Source organism: Amaranthus tricolor, chromosome 4, assembly GCF_026212465.1.
Source record: "Amaranthus tricolor cultivar Red isolate AtriRed21 chromosome 4, ASM2621246v1, whole genome shotgun sequence".
Classification (NCBI taxonomy): domain Eukaryota; kingdom Viridiplantae; phylum Streptophyta; class Magnoliopsida; order Caryophyllales; family Amaranthaceae; genus Amaranthus; species Amaranthus tricolor.
In genome coordinates this window covers 23646366-23668141 of record NC_080050.1, presented here as the reverse complement: position 1 = coordinate 23668141, position 21776 = coordinate 23646366, and the positions used below count along the sequence as shown (strand labels likewise).

Genomic DNA, 21776 nt, shown 5'->3' with positions numbered 1-21776 from the left:
TAATTAATCACTTTAAAATTATAAATGACTAATTTAATTAGTCACTAAATATAAATCAACCTAATAAAAATAATTTCAAAATTAAACGTTTTTGTTTAAAAATTTATAATATAAAATTAATCACTTATATAAAGTAGTTTTAAGAGAAAAAAAAAGAAAAATCTGATCATCTGATGCTTCAGTTTTCTTCTACCCTAAAAACCCAAACCCCACAAAACCTAAGCTTGTCGACTCAAGTCTTGTTGTTGCCCCCATCCTTTTCTTCTGCGTATTCTCCATCTCCATCTCCATCTCCATCTCCATCTCCATCTCCATCTTCGGAGTTCTCTACGTAGTAATCTCCTCCTTCCTCTTTTTATGATTTTCTCTCTCTTCAATCATTTTCTCTCTCTTCTCCTTCTTCAAATCCCTTGAAAAACCCAGGGATTGTTGCAGTTCATCCATCTCTAATCTTCGGTAAGTTTAACCCTATCTTATTAATCTTTCAATTTTGATTATATTCTCTCTAAATTTTTTGATTTTTATTTGTTTTTTTACTGTCATGTTTGGTACATGAAGTCGATGATCAAGTATACAAGGGTAAATCAAAACTGGAGTTGTGGCTTTGATAGTTAATGCTATCTTGTGTTCTCACTCTTTTTTCTTCACCTCTTTTTTCATGTCTTCTAATAAAACGTTCTCTCATCGATTAACTCTATTTTCTTATACCCTTAATACCTTCAATCCATTTTTTTTCCCGCAACATGGACGGCTCTAATTCTAAGGTATATTTATTTTTCGCCCTTTTCTCATCTTTAATCATGAATTTGTTGATTGATTGATGATTTCTTTAGCAACATTGAATTCAATACTTCATTGCGTATATAAATTGTAGTATCATTGAAAGTAGGAACCCTTATTGTTTCGAATTATTAAAGGAATTTGGTGGGTTTATGTAGGATTGAAATTTGGCATAATTGAATACTGCTACAGAGCTATTGTGCTCGTGTGCTTGATACATACTCCTTTTTGAAAAGCGTTTCGTGTAATTTTGCATTTTAGGGAGTGTGATAATTATGTCCTTAGTGCAAAATTGCAATTCTGGTTGCAGTTGCGGAAACTATTGCAGAACGGCATTCTTACAACCATGATTCAGTCACAATTAATTTTGTCATAATCTGCATTCTGACATCTCCGATATAGTCACAATCAATAAATTACAAATGGGATTCATTTTATCTTTATGCTCATAGAAATTGTAAACTGGATTAAATTTAATGTTTAACTTACAACGCACTTGGACGAGGAGTTTGGGATTGGGGATTTGGTGTGTGTGTAGGGAGAGAACACTGGGAAGTAAAAGTGTATTGGAGGTGGGACTTTTTTTTATTCGATAATAATTTGTTTGGGGGAGGGGGTAGGGGGTAGGGGTGCGTGCTTGATTTCTCTCTCGCATATTAATGTACTCTTTAAGACGTAGTTGGAGCTATTTTTTGCTTGGACGATTTAAGTATTTTCTCCCGCTTGAATATCAGTTCAAATTGAACCCAATGTAGAATATATTCTGTGAACACTATCTACTACTCATGCCTTGGATATTAGCGCAATATGAATGCTATAGATTCACGTGTGATCTTTTTTTTTTTTTTTGTTATTGTTGTCTATTGCAGATTTATCTGAAAATTGAAAGAGTTATTCACACCGTTGCATTTCTAATCCAATAGTGTACAATATAACTTCATTTTGATAATTAATAAAGAAATACAACTGTATGTGAAAATATTAGGAAAGTCTTATGGTATGAGTCATATTAGTTTATTTGAGGAACACTTCATTTTCTAGCATTAGCTGTTTAAGAATATGTTGAAGAACTTGTTCTTTTTCTTGATGAAATGGATATTTGAGGAAGTTTTCTATTGGAAGATGTGCAAACATAATAATTATAAAGGTTAAATGTTGAAATGAATTTACAGGATACTAGTCGGTCACTCTTGAGTTCTGTAAAGGGATTGATTAGCATAGTTGCATTATTGAGTGTCTATTGAGGTGGCATTATGCACAAAATTTAAATGGATATTTTAAATTTCTCAATTAGATATGATACTTGGGGGAATAGGGAATTTTGAGGAAAACAATGGTGCAATTTTTAATTGGTGTCTATCTTAAAACATGTGAACTTGAGGCATCGTGTTTCGTAATCATCATCTCTGTTTTCATGAACATCTTCATGTCTAGGTGAAGTGTGTAATCAGTGCACATCTATATAATGTAATTCTGTAATTATTCTCTTGTATATTGATATGTTTTGAATTTCAGTGGATTAGACATGCCCTTTGCGAGTATTAAAATAAGTCCTTATTTTAAATATGTATCTTATAATTTCGATTGCTCTGCTTATGAGGTTTGTTCTTCATCTACAGATTATATTGTTTGGATCGTTTACTGAAGCTGAGACTAAGTCATTTCACAATAAGCCAGCTGAGAATACAAAAAAACCTGTGGTTGAGAGAGCTCTCCAGTTTGGTTCCTTGCCTTTGGTGTCCGGAGCATTATTGGGTGCTGGAAATGTAAAAACTGGAAAAGAAGTAGCTTCTTCTGTCAAGAAATTTAATTTGTTCAAGAAAGATGCTTGTTCTGTGCAGGTAAAGGATGATTTGCCTGTATCAGGAGCTGCTGTATCTAAAGAAAATGGAAGGTCCCATGCCTACGAACGTGTTCATCCACTAACTAATGGTGTGAAAGAAATTAACGATGGAAATGTTGATCTAGCTTCTGCTTGCTGCCCAAAGGTTGATGGAACTGTTCTGCCGCAACAAATTTTAAGCTCTCCAAAAGGTGGTCAGGACGTTAAAGTGAAGGAGAAATATTCTAATGGTGTTTGTGACTCATCCAAAAAGATTTTGCCTCTAAAAGATGATCCAGAAAAAGCTTTTAGTAGTAGCACTGTTGCCACTTGTGACTTGCTTCCTAGGGGCTTGATCAATGCAGGGAATCTGTGTTTCCTTAATGCAACTTTGCAGGCGCTTTTGTCATGCTCCCCTTTTCTGAAACTTCTACAGCAACTTAAAACTCGTGATATCCCCAAGGTATTTTTTTAATGATTATATGTGTCTTTATATGTTATGACTGAAAGTTTTATTTATTGGTAATTTGTGCTTGCTCATATATTTAGGTTAATTATCCAACATTGGTTGCATTCATGAATTTTGTATCGGAGTTTGACATGCCTCATGGTTTGAGCTCAAAGAAAAAGGATCGAAATTTTGTTGAGACTGGCAGGCCCTTTAGCCCTGTTATGTTTGAAGGTGTGGTGAAAAAGTTTACTCCAGATGTGCCAAGTGGTTTCTCTGGCAGGACAAGGTGTGCTTTATCTCATTTTTAGTTTTTTTTTTTTTTTTTGAAAAATTTTAATGCCTCGTTTCATTATTTGGATTTTTTAGTCTATTAAATGTCCATTTCTTGATGATGGCCCGGTTTTCCTTTATGCATTTATGCCTTTGATATGAAGTACTATGACTAAATTTGAATGCTCCACATATCTAATGATATCTGATACATCTGCTAAGATGGATCGAGTTCGTTAGTCATTGCGTCATGCAAATTGTGTTACTGCCCTGCTGGAACGCACTGTTGACTGACTGTTTTGTAAGCCATTACTTGTTTTCTGCCGTCAACAACCAAAATGAAGTTGGTAAGATTTGGGAAATACAATAATTGTTGTTTTTGAAGTTTGTGTACAAAAGGGGAATAATGTGATATTTAAGTTGTGCAACCCACCATCTTACTCCTCAAAGACACCATCCATTTAGAGGGCTTAGACAACTATCAGTTACATGCATCTAATTTTGTGCTTCTCCTAAGCTATTGAGTTGATAATTTTTGTTAAAAGGTCGATGTTGATGTTTTAGAGGCCAATCATTAGGAAAAATCTCACAAATTCCTGGTATGGATGGTGGTTTAGGTGAGGCATTGAGGACTCTATGATTGCAAAGAAAGAGGTAATTCATGAAATGATCAGAATGAGTTAGCAATGGTATTTGTTTTGCTATGAGCCATTATCATTTTTACTGATCCAAGTTGATGCATTTGATATATTGGGAGAGGTGTAGTTTGTCTTGGATGCAGATGCTTAATTATTATATTGTTTGTTGATTGCCTGAAAACATACCCAAATGCAGTTTTACAACGAAATAGCTGCATGACTCTATTTTGTTAATATCCTTGTCCTGGAGTATATATGTGAAAGTTTCTTGCTTGATCATTTGATGACCTTGAAATCATTTATGCTATTGTGATGATACATTGATGACCTTGAAATCATATGACCCTGAAAACAAAGGGTTATCAATCAATTTCCACTGTACTATTTTGGGATGCCCAAAATTTACATTCTATTTATCTGCAAAGCATAATTTTTTGCCACCACGCCTAGTGGATTTCGCTCTCACTATAGTTTTCTCTCACTACCATAAAGTCCTCTCACAATTTATTTTGGTTTTAAGTTTTTTATTCATCGTCACATGTGACCACTTTTTGTTCAATTGTCTAGTTTTTAGTGTATGTGCCAAAATGTAGGTTGAAGAAGTTTAGGATAGTTCTAGGCCCAAGTTTACGTACATATTTGTAAAGCCACCACAACAGAACATGAAGCCATCCAAATCATAATATATCTTTGGATTGTACATTTTTTTATTGTGAAAAAGGTAAAAACTAATCTTGCCACATACATAATTGGCTCTCCTCCCCTCCTAATACAACAATTTATTATCCCAATGCCATTAAGTGGCGTCCATCTAGGGTAGGACTTAAGGTGTTAATTTACGCAACCTTATCCTTGTTAATGATGATTTTTATCATAAATTTATAGCTTCGTGTAACTTATCTAGAGAGTAATTTCAACTTTCGCAATTGGCTTTAGTAGATATGTAATTCTTTTGGTGTTTGCCTGCAAGCTTGATTTTAGATACATGGAAACAAAGCTCTTATAGCGTTAATATGGGAGATGATTTTTCTCTTTTGGGCTCCACATGGAATAAAAATGAGGTCATTCAGTTAAATAATTGCATATTTACAATGGATTTTGAGCTTACCATTCCCTGAAACCCCGTATGTAGTCTGTAATTTAAAACATGGAGTAACAACCATTGTTGTTATTCTAACAAAGCCATTATATATATATATATAGAGGAGGAGTCCAACAAAAAGGTGTTCAAAATAAGAAGGATCAGAAGCATTCTACACCCTTGATTTTTAATAAGATAAAAAAAAATCTAAGGTCACGAATATTCACGATCAAGTCAAAAACACTTAATTGTAAAATTCACTATGTACATAGATTAGATACTATGTCATAAATCTGAAGAATATTCTTAATTTATAACATAGTATCCTTTTCTGTATATATAGTGTTCAAAAAAGAATTCTTCTTATCCTTCTTATTTAAGTACCCTTCTTATTTGATCATATATATATATATATATATATATATATATATATATATATATATATATATATATATATATATATATATATATGTAGTAGGTTTAAATAGATCTAATATATGTTCTAGAAAACTTGAATTATTATGATAAAGTGGATATTATTTAAGTAAATAATTCACTTTGAGATGTCTATGCAAGGAGCTGTAAGACCATGTCCACGACCTTTGCCCCAATCACGATGAGTCTTTCTTATTTAGTGATGTTGGTTTCAGTTATTTAGGATCATCTTATTGAAGAGCTTTTTCCGTTCAGGCAAGAAGATGCTCAAGAGTTCTTGAGCTTTGTCATGGATCAGATGCATGATGAATTACTAAAGCTTGGAGGGCAACCTTCTGGCATGACTGTGCAAGATTTTTCATTGGTGTCTTCATCCGACGATGATGAATGGGAGACTGTTGGGCCTAAAAATAAATCTGCAGTGACCAGAACTCAAAGCTTTGCTCCATCAGAACTAAGTGCGATTTTTGGCTTACGATTGAAAAGTGTTGTTAAGGCGACAGGTAACATGTCTTGTGTCACATCTATGCTTCAATTTAGCTGTGTTTATCTTTTTTGCTGTGATTATTGGTGGCTTTTTCCTTTGCTTCCTTTTTATTTTCCATGTATTAGATTTTGTAACCTCTACCAACTTGATATCTAGCTTTATTACTCAACTTGTCGTGGACCTGTTTATTTTTAGCAGTCACTGCTGCTAGTCCTTTCTGTTGAATTGCGGCACAAAGCACCTATTTTCATTAGATTTCTGGTGTGTTAAAAAAGTTATTATGGATTAATTTTCTAAACCTCTTAGCATGCTTTTGTTTTGAGTCTAAAAGAAGCTTTAGTACAAGTGGTCAGTTGTAATTGTTGATCAGAACATGCTAAGATTTGTGAAACTCTATGGAATTTGTTTGGCTTAATGAATCCATGAGTCACTCTGGTGAATTCTAAGGTTGTGACATGATGCTGTTGATAGCTGGGGTTCTATTTGTTTAGTCTTGTGCTGCTTTTGTGAAATGGTGTCTTGCTCTTCTTGCCTTAGCTTTTGAAAGCTTGCCTAGGTGCGACTAAGGCGAGCACCTTGGGCAGGGAATGCATTGAGCGCCTTGGGCAGGCAATGCATTGAGCGCCTTGATAGGGATGGGTAAGACGAGTAGACTCCTTGAGACGAGCGCTTTTGAGCACCTAAGTTGATCTACTGAAAATGCCTTTCAGTCTTGGTCTTAGGAACCCATTTGATGCCCATTTAGTATGTTTTCTCTTCTCTTCTTCGTTATTTCTCTTTTCATTTTCTTTTTTTTCTCTTCTTAATCTAAGTTTTTTATTTTTAATTTTTTTAATTTTTATTTTTTTTAATTTTTATTTTTTTTAATAGTTTTTTCCGGAGTTAATTTATTTCTTTTTGAGTTTTGGTAACACTTGGACACTAGACTTTGGGGACCCTTAGCGTCAAAGGGCACCTAAAACCTTTTTAGAGTAAGCGTTTTGCTAAAATGATAAGGAAACTCTTGATTGTGGTCAGGACTATAATGTGGCTAGCAGATGTAATGTAAAGTAGAATTAGGTTTTCACCTGTTTGTCTTTGCCCCTGATCTTTGCCTCATTTATGTGTTCATCGACTTTAGCTGAGTCATGTAACATGGATTAGTAGACTGTGCAAAGGATGTTAACATTTGTGAACTACGAATTTTCTTTGTGATCTGCCAGTTTATGGGAGAATTTTCATAGTTGGACATTGGTTAGGTTTTGCCTCTTTTAAGAAATCTTTAAGTAAATGGAAAGAAAGTTAGTTGGGAAAGACTTGTTCTCATGAATTCAGTTAGCTGTTTTGCTGCTTTTGTATTGCAGCATGATTCATTTTATAATCTATGAAGAGTTTGCTGTCGTATATTAGTTAAACATGGACTTGCTTACTGTTCCAATTATCCTTTATTTTACTGTCTGTGCTCAGATTGTTTGTTTTTGAATATACTGTTTTGATTGCCCATTTCTCAATAGCCCATTTCTCAATAGAGCCAAATATTTTTTTTGATTTAATGGATTCAGCAAATCATGCACTTTATATTTGAAGTTGCAAATGATGTTTTTTATTAAGAGTCAATGACTCAATTGTAAACGACCTCTTAGTTATTACAAGTTTAAGGTTGCGTAATCTTCCCCTCAATCTTGCCTAGTAGGGAGCTGTTATGAAATGTCATTGTATGATGGATAATTTCTCTGATGAATGAAGCTATTCTTCTTCTTGGGAATCATATTTTCATTATTGTTTTTGCATTAATTATGGTTTTCTATTGTTTTTCTAAGCAGGAAACAAAGCATCTGCTACTTTTCAGCCATATCTCTTGCTTCATCTAGATATTTTCCCCGAGGCTGTCCACACAATAGAGGAGGCACTTCGCTTATTTTGTGCTCCAGAGAAACTTGAAGGTTATCGAACATCAAACCCGGGGAAGGTACATATATGTTTTTTGTTAATTCAGGGATCTAAAGTTGCTTTGTTTAGATGATGTGTTTGATTTTCTTTCTGTTATGTATGGATATTTCTTCTATGGTTTGTTATTTTTGCTAACAGGTGTTAGACTGCTGTATCCATACTTTATAGACATTCATGCCTTGTCATTCATCGGTTCTTAAGAGTGTACGTGTAATTGATGTGAATCAAGTCTCCTCTAGTAATTCTAGTATCGGCATTGTATTATTGCTTGCACATGTTTTTTTGTATCTTGAGTAGCAATTGCATAAGGTCTACCTTGCAATCGATGTCGCATTTGTAAGCAACATCTGTGGGGATGGACTTTGAATGAGATATTGGTGACCGTGAGTCGTCACAAAAAGAATGTCTCGTTGCTAGCAGTCATTTTATAATAGTAGTTGTCCACTAACATGCTAATGAATAGGCTATTTGTGCCTTCCTTTGCCTTTCTTCCATTCTTTTTAATATATTTTTTTAGAAAAGTTGATTAAAAAATCCCAACTTTGGGTGGTCTGCTTAAAAACAGTCCCCCCATTGCATTTCTTCATAAAAATTTCACTTTTAGATATCTTCACATAGAGATTATTGATGTGCTTAATCCTTTTGTAGTGGTAATTACGACATAATGTCATTATTTGGTGGCTAAACGTAAATGAGTTCCCAAAATCTTTTTATGTTGCATGGTAGCCAAATGTTGGTTTCTGTTTATTGGTACTCTAAAGCAATTTGTTACATGGGCATCATATAAGGATCAAATATAGGGACTCTTCTATTGATTTTTGTTGGTTTGGCAAAAAAGGAAACCAGGGAACATTGCTGATTTTACTTATGATTGTCACTTAAATTTCTGGGACAAGTTCTTCATTTTTGGCATATATGATGTGTTTATCTCATAGATTCTCATCTGTTTGTAAGTATCAGCGGTAGATTTGCTCAAAATTGAAAAAGGTTTGTTCTAGTTACCGATGACTACATATATATAGTCATGCGGAAGGCCCGAGGCTTATTCAATATACCTTGTGCACCTAAGGATGCCTTGACCAAGTAGAAGTTGAACGTATTGCTTATCTTGTACATTTATTATTAATTTATTGTTATTATAATGGTGATGATGATGATGTTATTATCATTAATCTTAATGCACTATCGGAAGAGAGAGAAGGAGATGGTGGTGTTGTGGTGGTAATTTTGGTGAGGGAAGAGTTAAGATGAACAGTGGGGAGAGGTAGATGGTAATGGACTGATGGTGGTGATGGAGAGAGGAGAAATACATTTTGATAGTCACCAAGAGCATAACCTTTTGGGAACGTTATTGGCCACAAAGAGGAGAGATGATTATATGGTGATGGATCATGGTGTGGTGATGATGAGGGGAGAATACATTTTGGTAGTCACTAAGAGCTTAATCTTTTGGGAAGGTTATTGGCCATATGGATATGTATGAGAAGACTAGATAAAGGTAGGATTACAATATAAAGAAAGGTGGGTGTTGGGATTAAGGTTTTGGCATTGTTGAATTCTACTCATGTAAGAGTAGGAGAATACGACAAAAACAACAAATAGCAATGCATGGAAGAGGATAATTATTTGTATTGATTTTTGTAGGTGTAGATTAGTATTTGATATAAATTAAAAACTTAGCTTGCAACATTTTGGCGTAGATTAGTATTTGATATATATTAAAAGCTTTGCTTGCAACATTTTTTATGTTGATTGTTTTAGTTCATGGAACCGACCCCTTATATTGTGCTTAAGGCTTTGGCATTGATCTGGTGTTCATACTTCTTTTTCCCTTTTTGGATTTTTATTTGAAAATTAAAATTACATTGGAGTAAATAATTTTTTAATATTCTGAATAAGTTCTTCGCTTCTGCCAGTTTTGCTCTTGCTTTTTGTGTTCCTTTCAACCATGGTTGTATATTAATTCATTCTGTTATTGAACATCTTTCTAGAATGAATGACCTTTGCCTTTCTCGACGGGACCGAAGATTTATTGTTCTTTTGGTTTTTGATTTTTATAGGCTGTATTATAGCTGATGTGCACTCCTTATTTAAGTGAAGTTGCAATTGATGCTTGCTACCAAGGGTCAATTGGAAAAAACCTAAATGTTAATTGATATCAAGGGAAAACATATATCCAACCCCCAAACCCTGCCTTGATCACAACTGCCAGTTTCTTCCTTTAAAACATTTTTTCTCTTGTTTTGATGTATGGTGAAATGTACCTGCTTGCAATGATGTGGGTAGTTGATTTAGTTTTGAATTGATGTGTCTGATTGCTAATATAGTTCCATTTATAAACTCAAAAACACTGGCTGATTGCTCATAAGTTCAATGCATTATTCAGGCTGGAGTAGTTAGAGCTAGTAAATCTGTCAAAATACAAAGTCTATCAAAAATTATGATATTGCACCTGATGCGCTTCAGCTATGGGAGTCAAGGTAGTACTAAATTGCACAAGCCTGTGCACTTTCCTCTCGAATTGGTGTTAAGCTCACAGCTCCTTGTGTCCCCTACAAATGAGGTTAGCTTGATCAGTTCATTTCTCATTGCGCTATTACAATCTTTCTTTTTTCTTTTCATTGGTGAATTATTAGTTCATCTCTGTAATATGATTATGTGATTGGATTTCATCATCACAAATTGAGGCTGACATCCAACCGATGCATGTTTTTGTTACTCCTTTTTTAATTAATTAATTAATATGTCTGCTGATCGTGGAAGGTTGTTTTGGCACAATTTTTCATCCAACTCTTGTTTAGGATCTAGATCAAAAAGCACAATTTTCTAACATCACAACATTATATGACCTAATTAGTAAGTTATCTGCTGTAGTGAAGACATTATATACTCATTCTCTCTGTCTCAATGATTTTGTACACATTCCCATTTTAGCTTGTTCACTTTGCTCTTTTTCCTTTTTGGCAATGATCTCGGTACACATTTATCTTTTTTAATCTCCTTCACTAATTCATTCTCTCTTTATCTCATCCACTTATTTATCTCATTGACTTGTTTTTTGTCTGATTAATGTCTGAACTTTCAGTACTTGGTGCAAATGTGCAATTTCATAGGGATCGAGGGAGTATATATTATTTATGGTGCCTGTATTTTATTAAAAACACATGAACTTCAGACAAATCATGTGATGTCCATCTTGGAGATGGCCATAATCAGAAATTTGGAATCTCATGTTATATCTTATAGCCATAGGCAATCAGTTCTATTTTTTTAAAAAAATGTAAAAACCATAGGCATTCACTGAGACAGGAGCTTGGTGATTTTAATTATTCTCAGACTTTATTTCAATGAAAGATTTAACCACGGAAAAGCTTTAATCGCAAAAAATAGGGTTCAATTCAGCATGGGGAATTTTCACCAACAAAAGTACAATTTTGCATGCTTCAATTTACATGTCTAATGGAATCGTGCTAAATGTATGGCAGATTGCTATTTTGAAAATATCATTGGAGTAAGGCAGAGGTTTCTCACTCAAATATGTGGATTTTTTTGTACAGGGTAGGAAATATGAACTTGTGGCTACTATCACTCACCATGGGAGGGACCCTTCAAAGGGGCATTATACGGCTGATGCCCGTTATCCTGATGGGCAATGGCTCCGATTTGACGATGCTTCTGTAACTGCAGTACCGACCAGTAAGGTTTTGCATGACCAGGCCTATGTACTTTTCTACAAGCAAGTATAAGATGACGACATTAAGAACTTGCTCTTCAGCCCCGTCAAAGTCTTGGCCTAGGTCCATCATGCATCCATTATGCAATGTGAAGCGGTTTTGCTTACGTTGTGAAGTGATTAGTAACTCTTCTGTGCTTTGGTTTGTCCTCACTCTCACCCCACGCAAAGTACATTAGGAATTTACGTGTCGTAAACATCGATAGGGTTAGAATGTGGCAAGTGTTTTCTGGTGGGGATGGTATTTGGCGGTTGCTTAGCAACAATTGATTTAGCACTAATAGGGTTCTCATGCTTCTGCATGATGTGAAAAACGATACCGGTGTAAGTTCTTTGGTTATTTATATTAAATATCTGAAAGGTTTAATGAATGTGTGTTATCTTGACTCTTGGTTGCTTAGCGTATCGAATTTTCTGGTTTTATTTATGTAAAAACTGTTCAAGTCAGCTTGCATGAGTGCGTCGATATGAAATCTCTGTTTAGCTAATCTTCTTCTGGATGGACATGGCCAAATGTATAGTCCCTCTTCCTGGGATCAGGTATCCAAACTTGACCAGACTGAACCAGAAAGCTAATGTGTGTTGTGACATGTGCATGGAGGATTTCCGGATTAAAGTGGATATTTTTTTTTTTGTTAACATTGGTTCCAGTACTTGTCTATTTTCAAATCTTCGGAGTATAAGATTTGTTGCTCATAGTTGAGTAAATGGTTAACAAAATACCTTCCCTTTGATCTTGAATTGTAAGACCTGTCTGATCAAATAATAAGCACTGTGCTTGGGTAGAGAAATGGAGGGACAAGAAAGAGAGAGATTTTGGAAAGATATATAATTTTTTGTTTGGATAACAAAGAGGATGGGAAGAGATTTCAAAGGAAGAGATGCAGTACCTTGGCCTCGTTAGACTGTCGGTGACTATCCATTAAGGTTGTAGGTAGGCCTTACAGAACAACAAAAGTTTTTCAGCACATGAGCGCACTTTGACCTTACTCATGCGCACTTGGGAAAACTTTTCAGGAGGAGACCCATGTCTTAAGATTTGCTCCCAATTAAGCATGCTTAACTGTGGAGCTGTTAGCAAATGAGCTCCTAAGAAATTAAGATGTTTCTTATTGATAAGAGTAGTCTATTAATTTTTTTACAGCTCAATTTGGGGTATCAAAGGAGATTTGAACTGAAAATATGTATAGAATATAAGCTCTCTTATTTCTTCTTTTTGTCTTTTCGCACTCTTTCTTCTTACAACTCTTCTTTTTCCGTCCTTTTCTTCTGCCTTTTTTTTTCTCTCTTAATTTGCTATTTAAATATAATTTAAAATTGTTTTATTTTTATTTTTTTGAGTGACATTGACTTGATTTTGCTCATGATTTCCATAGCAACATAGTTCTTTTGTTTTCAAATACTCACTACATTTCGATTATGTGCATTATTCATCGTTCAAGCTTATTTTATATATTGTGACTAATGTGTAAGTAATAATATATCAAGTGGGATCTTGTTTGCATCTTCTAATCGCATACTTTTATAATACTCCCTCGTATTCTACCCATTAGTCACATTTATTTTTTTTCACTATTCACTTATCACTCTTAATTTATATTTTATTTTTAGTCTATAAGTTAAAATGTAGCCATGTAAGATCTTGTTTAATTCGTCTCAATACAAAGATTATTAATATTATTTATAATTTTTAATTAAGAATAATTAGAGAATGGCTAACACATTAATTAATATGTGCCAAATGATTAAATAACTAATTGCCACACATGCATCATTTTAAGCAAGTTTAAAAAAGGATTAGTTATTCTAATAAAGATCTTATGACAACAAAATATTATACCTAAATAATCAACTTTGGAGAATAATTATCACTTTTAACATGCGTTAGTTATCAATTAATGCTAATAAGAAGACACATAGTAACTAATTGGATATTTTCGATCAGTTATTCCCCTGTGAGACGGTCTTAGCTATGCAACTGGCCCAGGCCTAATATTTTTTAAAAAATATTCTGATATACTAATTTTAAGACTTAAAAAGACAATTTCAAGACTTAAAAATACAATTTTAAGACTTAAAAGGCCATTTACAAAGTTTTTAATATCAACTTTAATGTTTGAGTCATCCTATTTTAAAGTTGAAATGAGAATTTAATACTCTGCAATTGGTCTTTTAAGTCTTAAAATTGGTTTTTAAGTATTAAAATTGACTTTCGTCTTGAAACTGTCAAATTTAATGATTTAAAATGCCAATTTCAAATCCTTAAATGGTTTTTTAAGTCTTTAAATTGGTCCTTTAACTATTGAAATTGACATTTTAATTTGTGAAATTGGTAAAAAGAATATATACAATTGGGCTGGCCCAATAAGACGCGTCTCACAAATGAGACGGTCTCACACAAGTTTCTGTGATTTTCAATTGGAAAGTAATGTATACTTTATTATATTATATACTAAATTATGGCATTATATCAATATACAGTAAGTCTTAGAAGTAAATTAGAAACAATAAGCATTTATGGGAAACGACAAAGACAATAAGATCTATCAAAAAGATTTTTATGTAATTTAATAGACGAATCAATAAATTAATTATATTTAACTTAAAAGACAATTTTTATTTTGAGAACTTACAAGATAATTTCATTTTATGTTTAAGATCATCTACAAACTATTTAAGTTTATTATACAAATAAACAATGTTATATCACCATATCTTAACAAATATTAATTCATCTTTAGTTTATAGTATGTTTTTTTGTTATATATCTTTAAAAATTTATATTTATTTCTATTTTTGTAAAAAAAAATTCCGTATATATTACACGAGTTTTTATTCTTAGTATATTATAATTTCACCATGTGTAAACCTTGCTAGTTTAAGTATTAAATTCTGCTTTATATTTAGAGAAAACTATCAAAGACTCTTTTTTACTAAAAGTACATAGTAAGTTTTTTCAGAAACAACACAACGATACAATAACAATAATACCGAGTCTTAATTTCAAACGATTAGGGGCGGTTATATGAATCAATATATCAATTTCAATTGTTGTTCTAGTGGATTTTTCTTTATTCATTTTGATTTTCTACCATCTTAATTTTTAAGTCTAGATTTTTTATATCTTTTTCAACTCTTATCCTCCAAGTTGTCTTCGATGTTTCTTGCCTTCTTTTTAAGTCTCTTTTGAGCTCCAACATTGATTTTCCTAATGGGATGATCAATACCCTGTTTTTGCACATGCTCAAGCCAACTTAAACGATTCTATATCATCTTTTCCTTAATATTTGCAACTCCTAAATTTTTTCTTATATCTTCATTTCGAATTTATCACTCAAGGTATGTCCACTAATCCATTCAAACATTCACATTTTTTCTATATCATCTTTTTACTATGATCCTTTCTAAAAAACCAACAGTTGGATCCATATAGTAGCATTGGTCTGATTATTGTTTAATAAAACTTACCCTTTACTTTAGGGGCACACTTCGATCACATAATATTTCGGTAGCCATATTCCATATTTGCCACCCATACTTAATTCTATGGGTCACATTTTATTGGATGCTCATACTACTATGAAATATGGACCCAAGGCATTAGAAGCATCCATTTGAAGTGATTTCTTTCTCTTCTAGCTTTATAGTGCTTCTCATTATCGCGTTTGTGCTAAAATTACACTTCATGTACTTTGTACTGTTCCGACTTAATCTGAAACCTCGTGACTCCAACTCTTGTTTCCATTGTTCTAACTCTTGACTTCAACTTTTGTCAAAAATAATCTAATGAAAATTTTCTTTTGCTAAAGACTTTTGAATAATGATTTTCATTCGTTCATCGTTACCTGTAGTTTTGATCGTAAAAATATTTTTGTTAAAAGATTACATTTAAAAGTAGTCTTTCAGCAATAAATTGTTTTATTTGGTAGTCTATTGCAAACAAAATTTTTTGAAGATAGTTTTTGATTAAAAAATTACGTTCAATAAATGAAAATTCTTATTTGGTAGTATTTTCCAAAAAAAAAATTTCATTAAGCAGTTTTTAACAAAAAAAAGATTTTTAATAGATAGTTTTGACAAAAAAATCATTAAATAGTTTTTGATAATTTTTTATTAAATTTAATGAATTTGATTGTTTGGATTATAAAGTTTTAGAATAATAAATTAAAAACTTTTATAATATTAATTTTTAGGAAAGTTTAATTTCTAAACATTTATAGAAAATTGTTAATTTCAATCATGATTTTTATTACTACTACTACTTTATTCATAAGAAAAACAAAAAAATATAAGGGTTATAAGTTAAAACCCTTGGCTCCAAGAGGGATTTTTTCAATCTTTTTCTAAAGCCTCTAAACCTATAAAAATAGGAAACTTAATTTTAATTAGGATTTTTGTCAAAAATAAGATTTTAAGAAAGCAATAAACCTTTTCACAAAACCCGAGAGTACTCCTTATTGTTATCATAGCATTTTCTTTAATTCTTCATAAACAACAATGTCATATCCTTAATCCTAAAAGATTTGGATTAACTACATGAATCAATATATGAAATTCAATGGTTGTTCACATGAATTTTTCTTCTCCATACATTAGATTTTCTATCATCTCAATTTGTAAGTCTAGATTCTTCATATACATTTCAACCCTCAAAGTATCTTCGGTCTTCTTTGAGCTCTTTTTAAGTCTCTCAAGCTCCTACTTTCTATCTTTCTTACTAGTTCACTAATGCTCCATCTTTGCACAAACCCATACAACCTTAAATGATTCTTGAATCTTTTCCTTAATATTCACGACTCCTAAACCCTTTCTTATATCTTCTTTTTAATTCTATTCCTCGAAGTATGTCCACTCATCCATCGAAGCAATCTCATTTTTGTTATTCCTATCTACTCTAATAGTCGTTCCATAAAACTTTCCCTTTAACTTTAAGGGCACACATCGATCATATAATATTCCATTAACGACTCCCTATTTTTTACACCCACACTTATATCTATAGGTCACATTTTGTTGGATGTCCCTAATACTCTGAAATATAGACCAAAGATATTTAAAGCATCCATTTGAAGTGCTTTTTTTCTCTTCTAACTTATAGTGCCTCTCGTTTGTGCTAAAACTAAACTCTTTGCACTCTCTCTAGCTCTGAGTTTATTTATGACTTCATGACTGCAACTCTTATCTCAATTGTTCTAACATAATATTTACCCCCTTGCATGGTATAATCTACCAAAATAATGTCATCAATGAGCAAGATGTACTAAGACATATATCTGTGTATTGATTGAGTTATCGCATTTAGGATGCTACAAAAAGAAAAAGGCCTAGGGCCAAACCTTTATGAAAGCCAATTTTGTTTCAAAAATCCTTTGTTTTCCCCCACATGTCCTTACATTCGCCTTTACTTCTCAATACATATCTTTCACTATATTAATGTATTTCTTAGGATGTCCTTGTTTCTCATTGCCCACCAAAGTACTTATGTTGGTACTTTGTCGTGTGCTTTTTTCAGGTCAATAAAAACTATGTGCAATTTTTTTTTTCTAGCCCTATAATACTCCATCATTTATGAAAACGATGATGTATTAGAGTTCGAACAATGTGTTTCAAACTCTAATATTGCCAAGATCGAGTGTATGAGGTTTTGTGAGAAACAAATTACGCTATCAATGATATCGATGTTTATAGGAGAAAGTAAAGCAATAAAACGACACAAAGATTTAACGAGGTTCACCCAACTAAGGCTACGTCCTCCGGTGTGTAGTACTCTTATATTATCAAAGGAGTTCAAAGAACTCTCAAATATGGAGAATTACAATAGAGAAGAGATATAGGCTAGTGTTTGGCTTGGGGTGTATTTTGTGGATGTGTATCATTACAATGAGAGCTCTCTATTTATAGGAGAGATCACACTAAGTAACATTAAGTATATTAAAGCTATGAATAAATGATAATGAAACATCCCCAAGAACTTGAAGAGTCAAAAAAACAGCATCAGAGACATCGCTCGACCAAAGCAGAGGCTCGCTCGGTCGAGCGGCCTGGTCGAGCGGACTACAGGAAGTTTCTGGTTGCATTCTGTGCTCGCTCGGTCGAGCGAGCTGGTCGAGCGGCACTTCAGAGGGCTTCTGACAGTATTGCTCGACTTGCATAGTTGAGCATCTTGAATTAAACCTTTGAACTTCTTCATTAAGTCCCATAAATCCCTTGATTAACTCATTAATTCATACCTTAATCATCATCATAAACCACAAATATTAAGACTCGTTTTAATACACCCATTCATGACAAACTTATGGGATTCCATCCCAAGAGTCACCACATGAATGCACACACCAAATGTGCACTCAAGTCACACCAATCATAACAATTTATCTTATGAGATAAATTACTTCCATTGTAAATCTCCCTTACATAAATCCAAATTGTGCCGTCTTTACTAATTGATCTAACAACAACTCGATTCCCCTATCTAATAGGAGCTAAGTCTTTAATGAAGTATGAAGTTAGGTAAAATCAAATGAATCTTGGTTATGTCGTGGTATGTTCATTTTTGGTGATCTTCTTGCACTCTTAATATACCTACTTCTTCTAAAACTTCTGCTTGCACATGTGTTTGATTTTGCTTCTTTCTGCAAGCTTTCTCTAGATGGCTAAAACACTTGAAATTGTTGCATTATATTTTCCTTTTCATCAACAATCACTCTTTAGGTGATTAGTTCTTTGAAAAAATCCGCACATCAAAGGATTAGACTTGTATTTGTTTCTTTTTTGCTTCTTTTCATTCTTGTTATTCTTGCCTTTGTAATTAGTTAGGAATGTTTTCCAAACTCATCTTTGACTGTCAATTTTCTCCGTTTTCTTGTGCTTTCATCATACGTATAAAATCAATGTTGTTAGAGTTGATAAGTCTTTTGTGTTTTAATTCACGATTTTTTTACGGTACTTGAGATTTTGTTGACAACACCTTCTCTAATCCTATTTTATTTAGTTAAATATATCTATGATTCTTGTGAAGTAATCCATATTAATGTTTTCTTTCGAGTCCATGCTCAAATTTCTAAGAACTCTTCTTATTTTTTGTAGTCTAACAGTTTTCATCTTAATATTACTTCCTTGAATTTCTTTTTGAAAAGTACTCTAAGCTTTTATGGACGAACTTGCACTAACTATTCTTGAAAAATGGTATATGTGACAACATTTTAAAGGGTTTATAAAGCACTTTGATAATATCCTCTGATATTAGACCTGAGAAACCTATTTTGATGGTGTGTCACTTAAAATAGGAGAAAATGTGATTTGAGTCATGGACCATTTTACATTACTTCCCTATATCTGTTGCTCTTAGACTAATCTTCATTTTGATACTCAAAAAAAATCATGATTCTCTCTATTGAAATTGGAAGTATATTATGGTTGACGTTCTAAGATGTTGAAGATGAACAAGCCACATGTTTGAGACTACATATATTTCTCTTTTTTCTCTTGTTGGAGGGTATAGGTATGGTGTATCACTGTATTTGCTGTTTTTTTGCCCTAGATCTTGACTTTGTGCAGAAATACTGAGTTGATGATTATGACTATGATTGTGTGGAGTTTATGCTTATGAACTAATGATTCTCATATCAATTTTTGGAGAAAACTAGAGAATAAAAATAATCTATAAGATAGGAAAATTGAAGTAATAGAATGATTGTGTTGGTTACATAAAATGATGAGCACAAGATTACAATATTTGACGTTTCACTTGCACATGATGAATCTAATCACATTCTTTTATGAATCTCGACTTATGATGTACATAATTAATAATTAATTATAAAGTAGGAAAAAATTCTAAGCCACACTAAAGTCTTGTCAACCAAGAATAATAAAGGTGTTGAATAAAATTAGTTTTAAATATTTTTCATACATGGACTTTATTAGTACATCTAGCAAAGGCGTGGTATCCAAAACTTGGTGTTAGGGCTTTGTGATTCTACAATTGAAAGATAAATCACTCTTGGAAAATGCTTTCTTAAAAGAGATTTTAATAGTTTATTTTTTATTTTTTATTAGTGTTTGGTTTTTTATATGGTCAAATGGCCATATTTTTGGCAAGTGGTTTTTTAACAAATTGAAAAGTTGAGACATAAAAGTTAGAGGATATGACTTTTTTTAACGAATAATTGGCTACAATAAACAATTACCTAATTTTATTGAACATTTTTACAAGTTGTTAATGAATATATATACTTAATTATGTCATAATGACCTAGTAGCTAATAGCTATTTCTCATGCAAAATCTGAATTTAATTCTCATTAATTTTCTTTCTCAATCTATCCTGTAACACTACAAATAACTATGGAAATAGCGATGGAAAAATGACGAGGCGGTGGGATGGTCGCCATTAGCGACGGAAAGGCGATGGAAAAGACGTCGCATAATGGAAATGCAAAATGGCGACGGGAAATAGGGTCGCCAAACCGTCGCTACAAGCTTTTAATTTGTTTATTTTTTTTAATTATATAGCGACGAGCAAAGTGGTCGCCAATTGGTCGCCTATGAAGACAATATCTTTTACATTTATATTTTAATATTTGGCGACGGCTGATGTGGTCGCCAGTTAGTCGCCAAAATGATTTTTTTTATTTGCTTTTTTTTAACTTCATTGGCGACATTAAGTGCTTGGTCGCCAGTCCCTCGCCATGTAGACCGTAATTTTTTTATTTTAATAATTTTAGGCGATGGTTGGTTGGAAGCCATTTGGTCGCCACCGCTTTTTCAAATTTGAGAAGATGGCGAAGCGTTTGTCATCGCCGTATTGTCGCCATATTTTCTATAAATAACGCACAAAATTTTTGTGTATTGTATATTTCGGTAGCTAAAGAATTAGAAGAGGTTAGTGATTTTCTTATTCTATTATCTAGCTTGCTTTTTATCTTTACATGAGTTGTTTTATTTATTGTTATTGTTTATATTTAATTATTATTGTCATTAATTTGATTTATTTTTATTATTTAATTAGTACATATTTTATTTCGTTTGTTATTTACTTGAGTTTCTTTATATTTTTTTATTGTTTTATATTTTATGTTTATTGTCATTAATTTTCCTTAATAATTGTTATTAGAATAATTATATTATTATCATATATTGTTATTTTCATGAATTATTTTATATATTTTTATTGTCATTAACTTACTTTATTGATCAGTTGAATAATTATATTATTATATTATATTTAGGTGTTAAAAATGAATTCTAGGCAAGACAGAAGTTGGATGTACAACCGACGAAAAAAATGGAAAGTTTAGTTTAAGATTTATGAGAGGGTTGAAAGAGTTTTTAGAATTTGCTCGTACACAAAGCATGAGTTTTGAGATTAGATGTCCTTGTAAAAAGTGTAAAACTTGTTGCTATAAGGAACCAGATAAAATAAGAGAACATCTAATGAGAAGGGGGTTTGTTGAAAATTACTATGAGTGAGAATATCATCATAACACAGAGATAGGAACAACATCTGATGTTGTAGCGGAAGTCGGAGAGCAATTGTCAAACAATTCAAATCCATACTCACAGATGGTGCATGATGCAGTAGCTAATGTGTTTCCAGACAATTATCATCACTTTCTTCCCTCACAGTATAATGTAGTGTCAGTAGATACTGAACCACCGGTACACGTTGACGAATATCCAAACCCTCAGTGTCGACAGTTCTTTGAAATGTTAAATTCTGTTAATAGTCCTTTATATGAAGGTTGTAAAAATCACACCAAGATGTTTATTATTGGTCGACTTACAAACCTGAAGACAGACCATCGTCTCACTGAGAGGTGTTATGACGATATTTGTGGTATTGTGAACGAAGTGTTACCAGAAGAGAATACGATGGTAAACAACTTCTATGAAACGAAAAAACAAATAGCTGCCCTTGGATTACTCGTTGAGAAGATAGATTGTTGTCCTAACGGATGCTTGATATATTGGGGGAATAATGCGAATGAAACTTGTTGTTATATTTGTGAAACTTCTAGATGGAGAAGAAACAGTAAGGGTGATAAGGTTTCGCAGAAAAAATTTCATTATTTCCCCCTAGGCCCCAGATTACAAAGATTGTATGCTTCAGAGGCAACAGCTACGCATATGAGGTGGCATGCAGAGCACCG

The 21776-nt window shown here is 32.8% G+C and overlaps 1 protein-coding gene across 2 annotated transcripts; it reads left to right on the top strand.

The window, feature by feature from the left end:
• The first annotated feature begins 168 nt into the window (after positions 1-168).
• On the top strand, positions 169-12017 carry LOC130811192 (ubiquitin carboxyl-terminal hydrolase 24). Of its 2 annotated transcripts, XM_057677385.1 has the most exons (9): positions 169-456; positions 559-764; positions 2400-2546; positions 2622-3065; positions 3152-3339; positions 5733-5980; positions 7767-7912; positions 10280-10456; positions 11451-12017. In XM_057677385.1, exons 2-9 carry the CDS (start codon positions 744-746, stop codon positions 11637-11639), a joined length of 1560 nt encoding a protein of 519 aa, XP_057533368.1. In that variant the 5' UTR covers positions 169-456; positions 559-743; the 3' UTR covers positions 11640-12017. The 2 variants fall into 2 exon arrangements, with proteins under 2 accessions (XP_057533368.1, XP_057533367.1); XM_057677384.1 differs by having other exon boundaries at positions 2400-3065.
• Positions 12018-21776: the final 9759 nt, after the last annotated feature.

Excerpts from the sequence above, each read along its gene's own strand:
- LOC130811192 (XM_057677384.1), top strand. The coding sequence starts at position 744 with ATGGACGGCTCTAATTCTAAG. Across the intron at positions 765-2,399 it reads TGGACGGCTCTAATTCTAAG|ATTATATTGTTTGGATCGTT; the intron begins GTATATTTATTT and ends CTTCATCTACAG. Across the intron at positions 3,340-5,732 it reads GGTTTCTCTGGCAGGACAAG|GCAAGAAGATGCTCAAGAGT; the intron begins GTGTGCTTTATC and ends TTTTCCGTTCAG.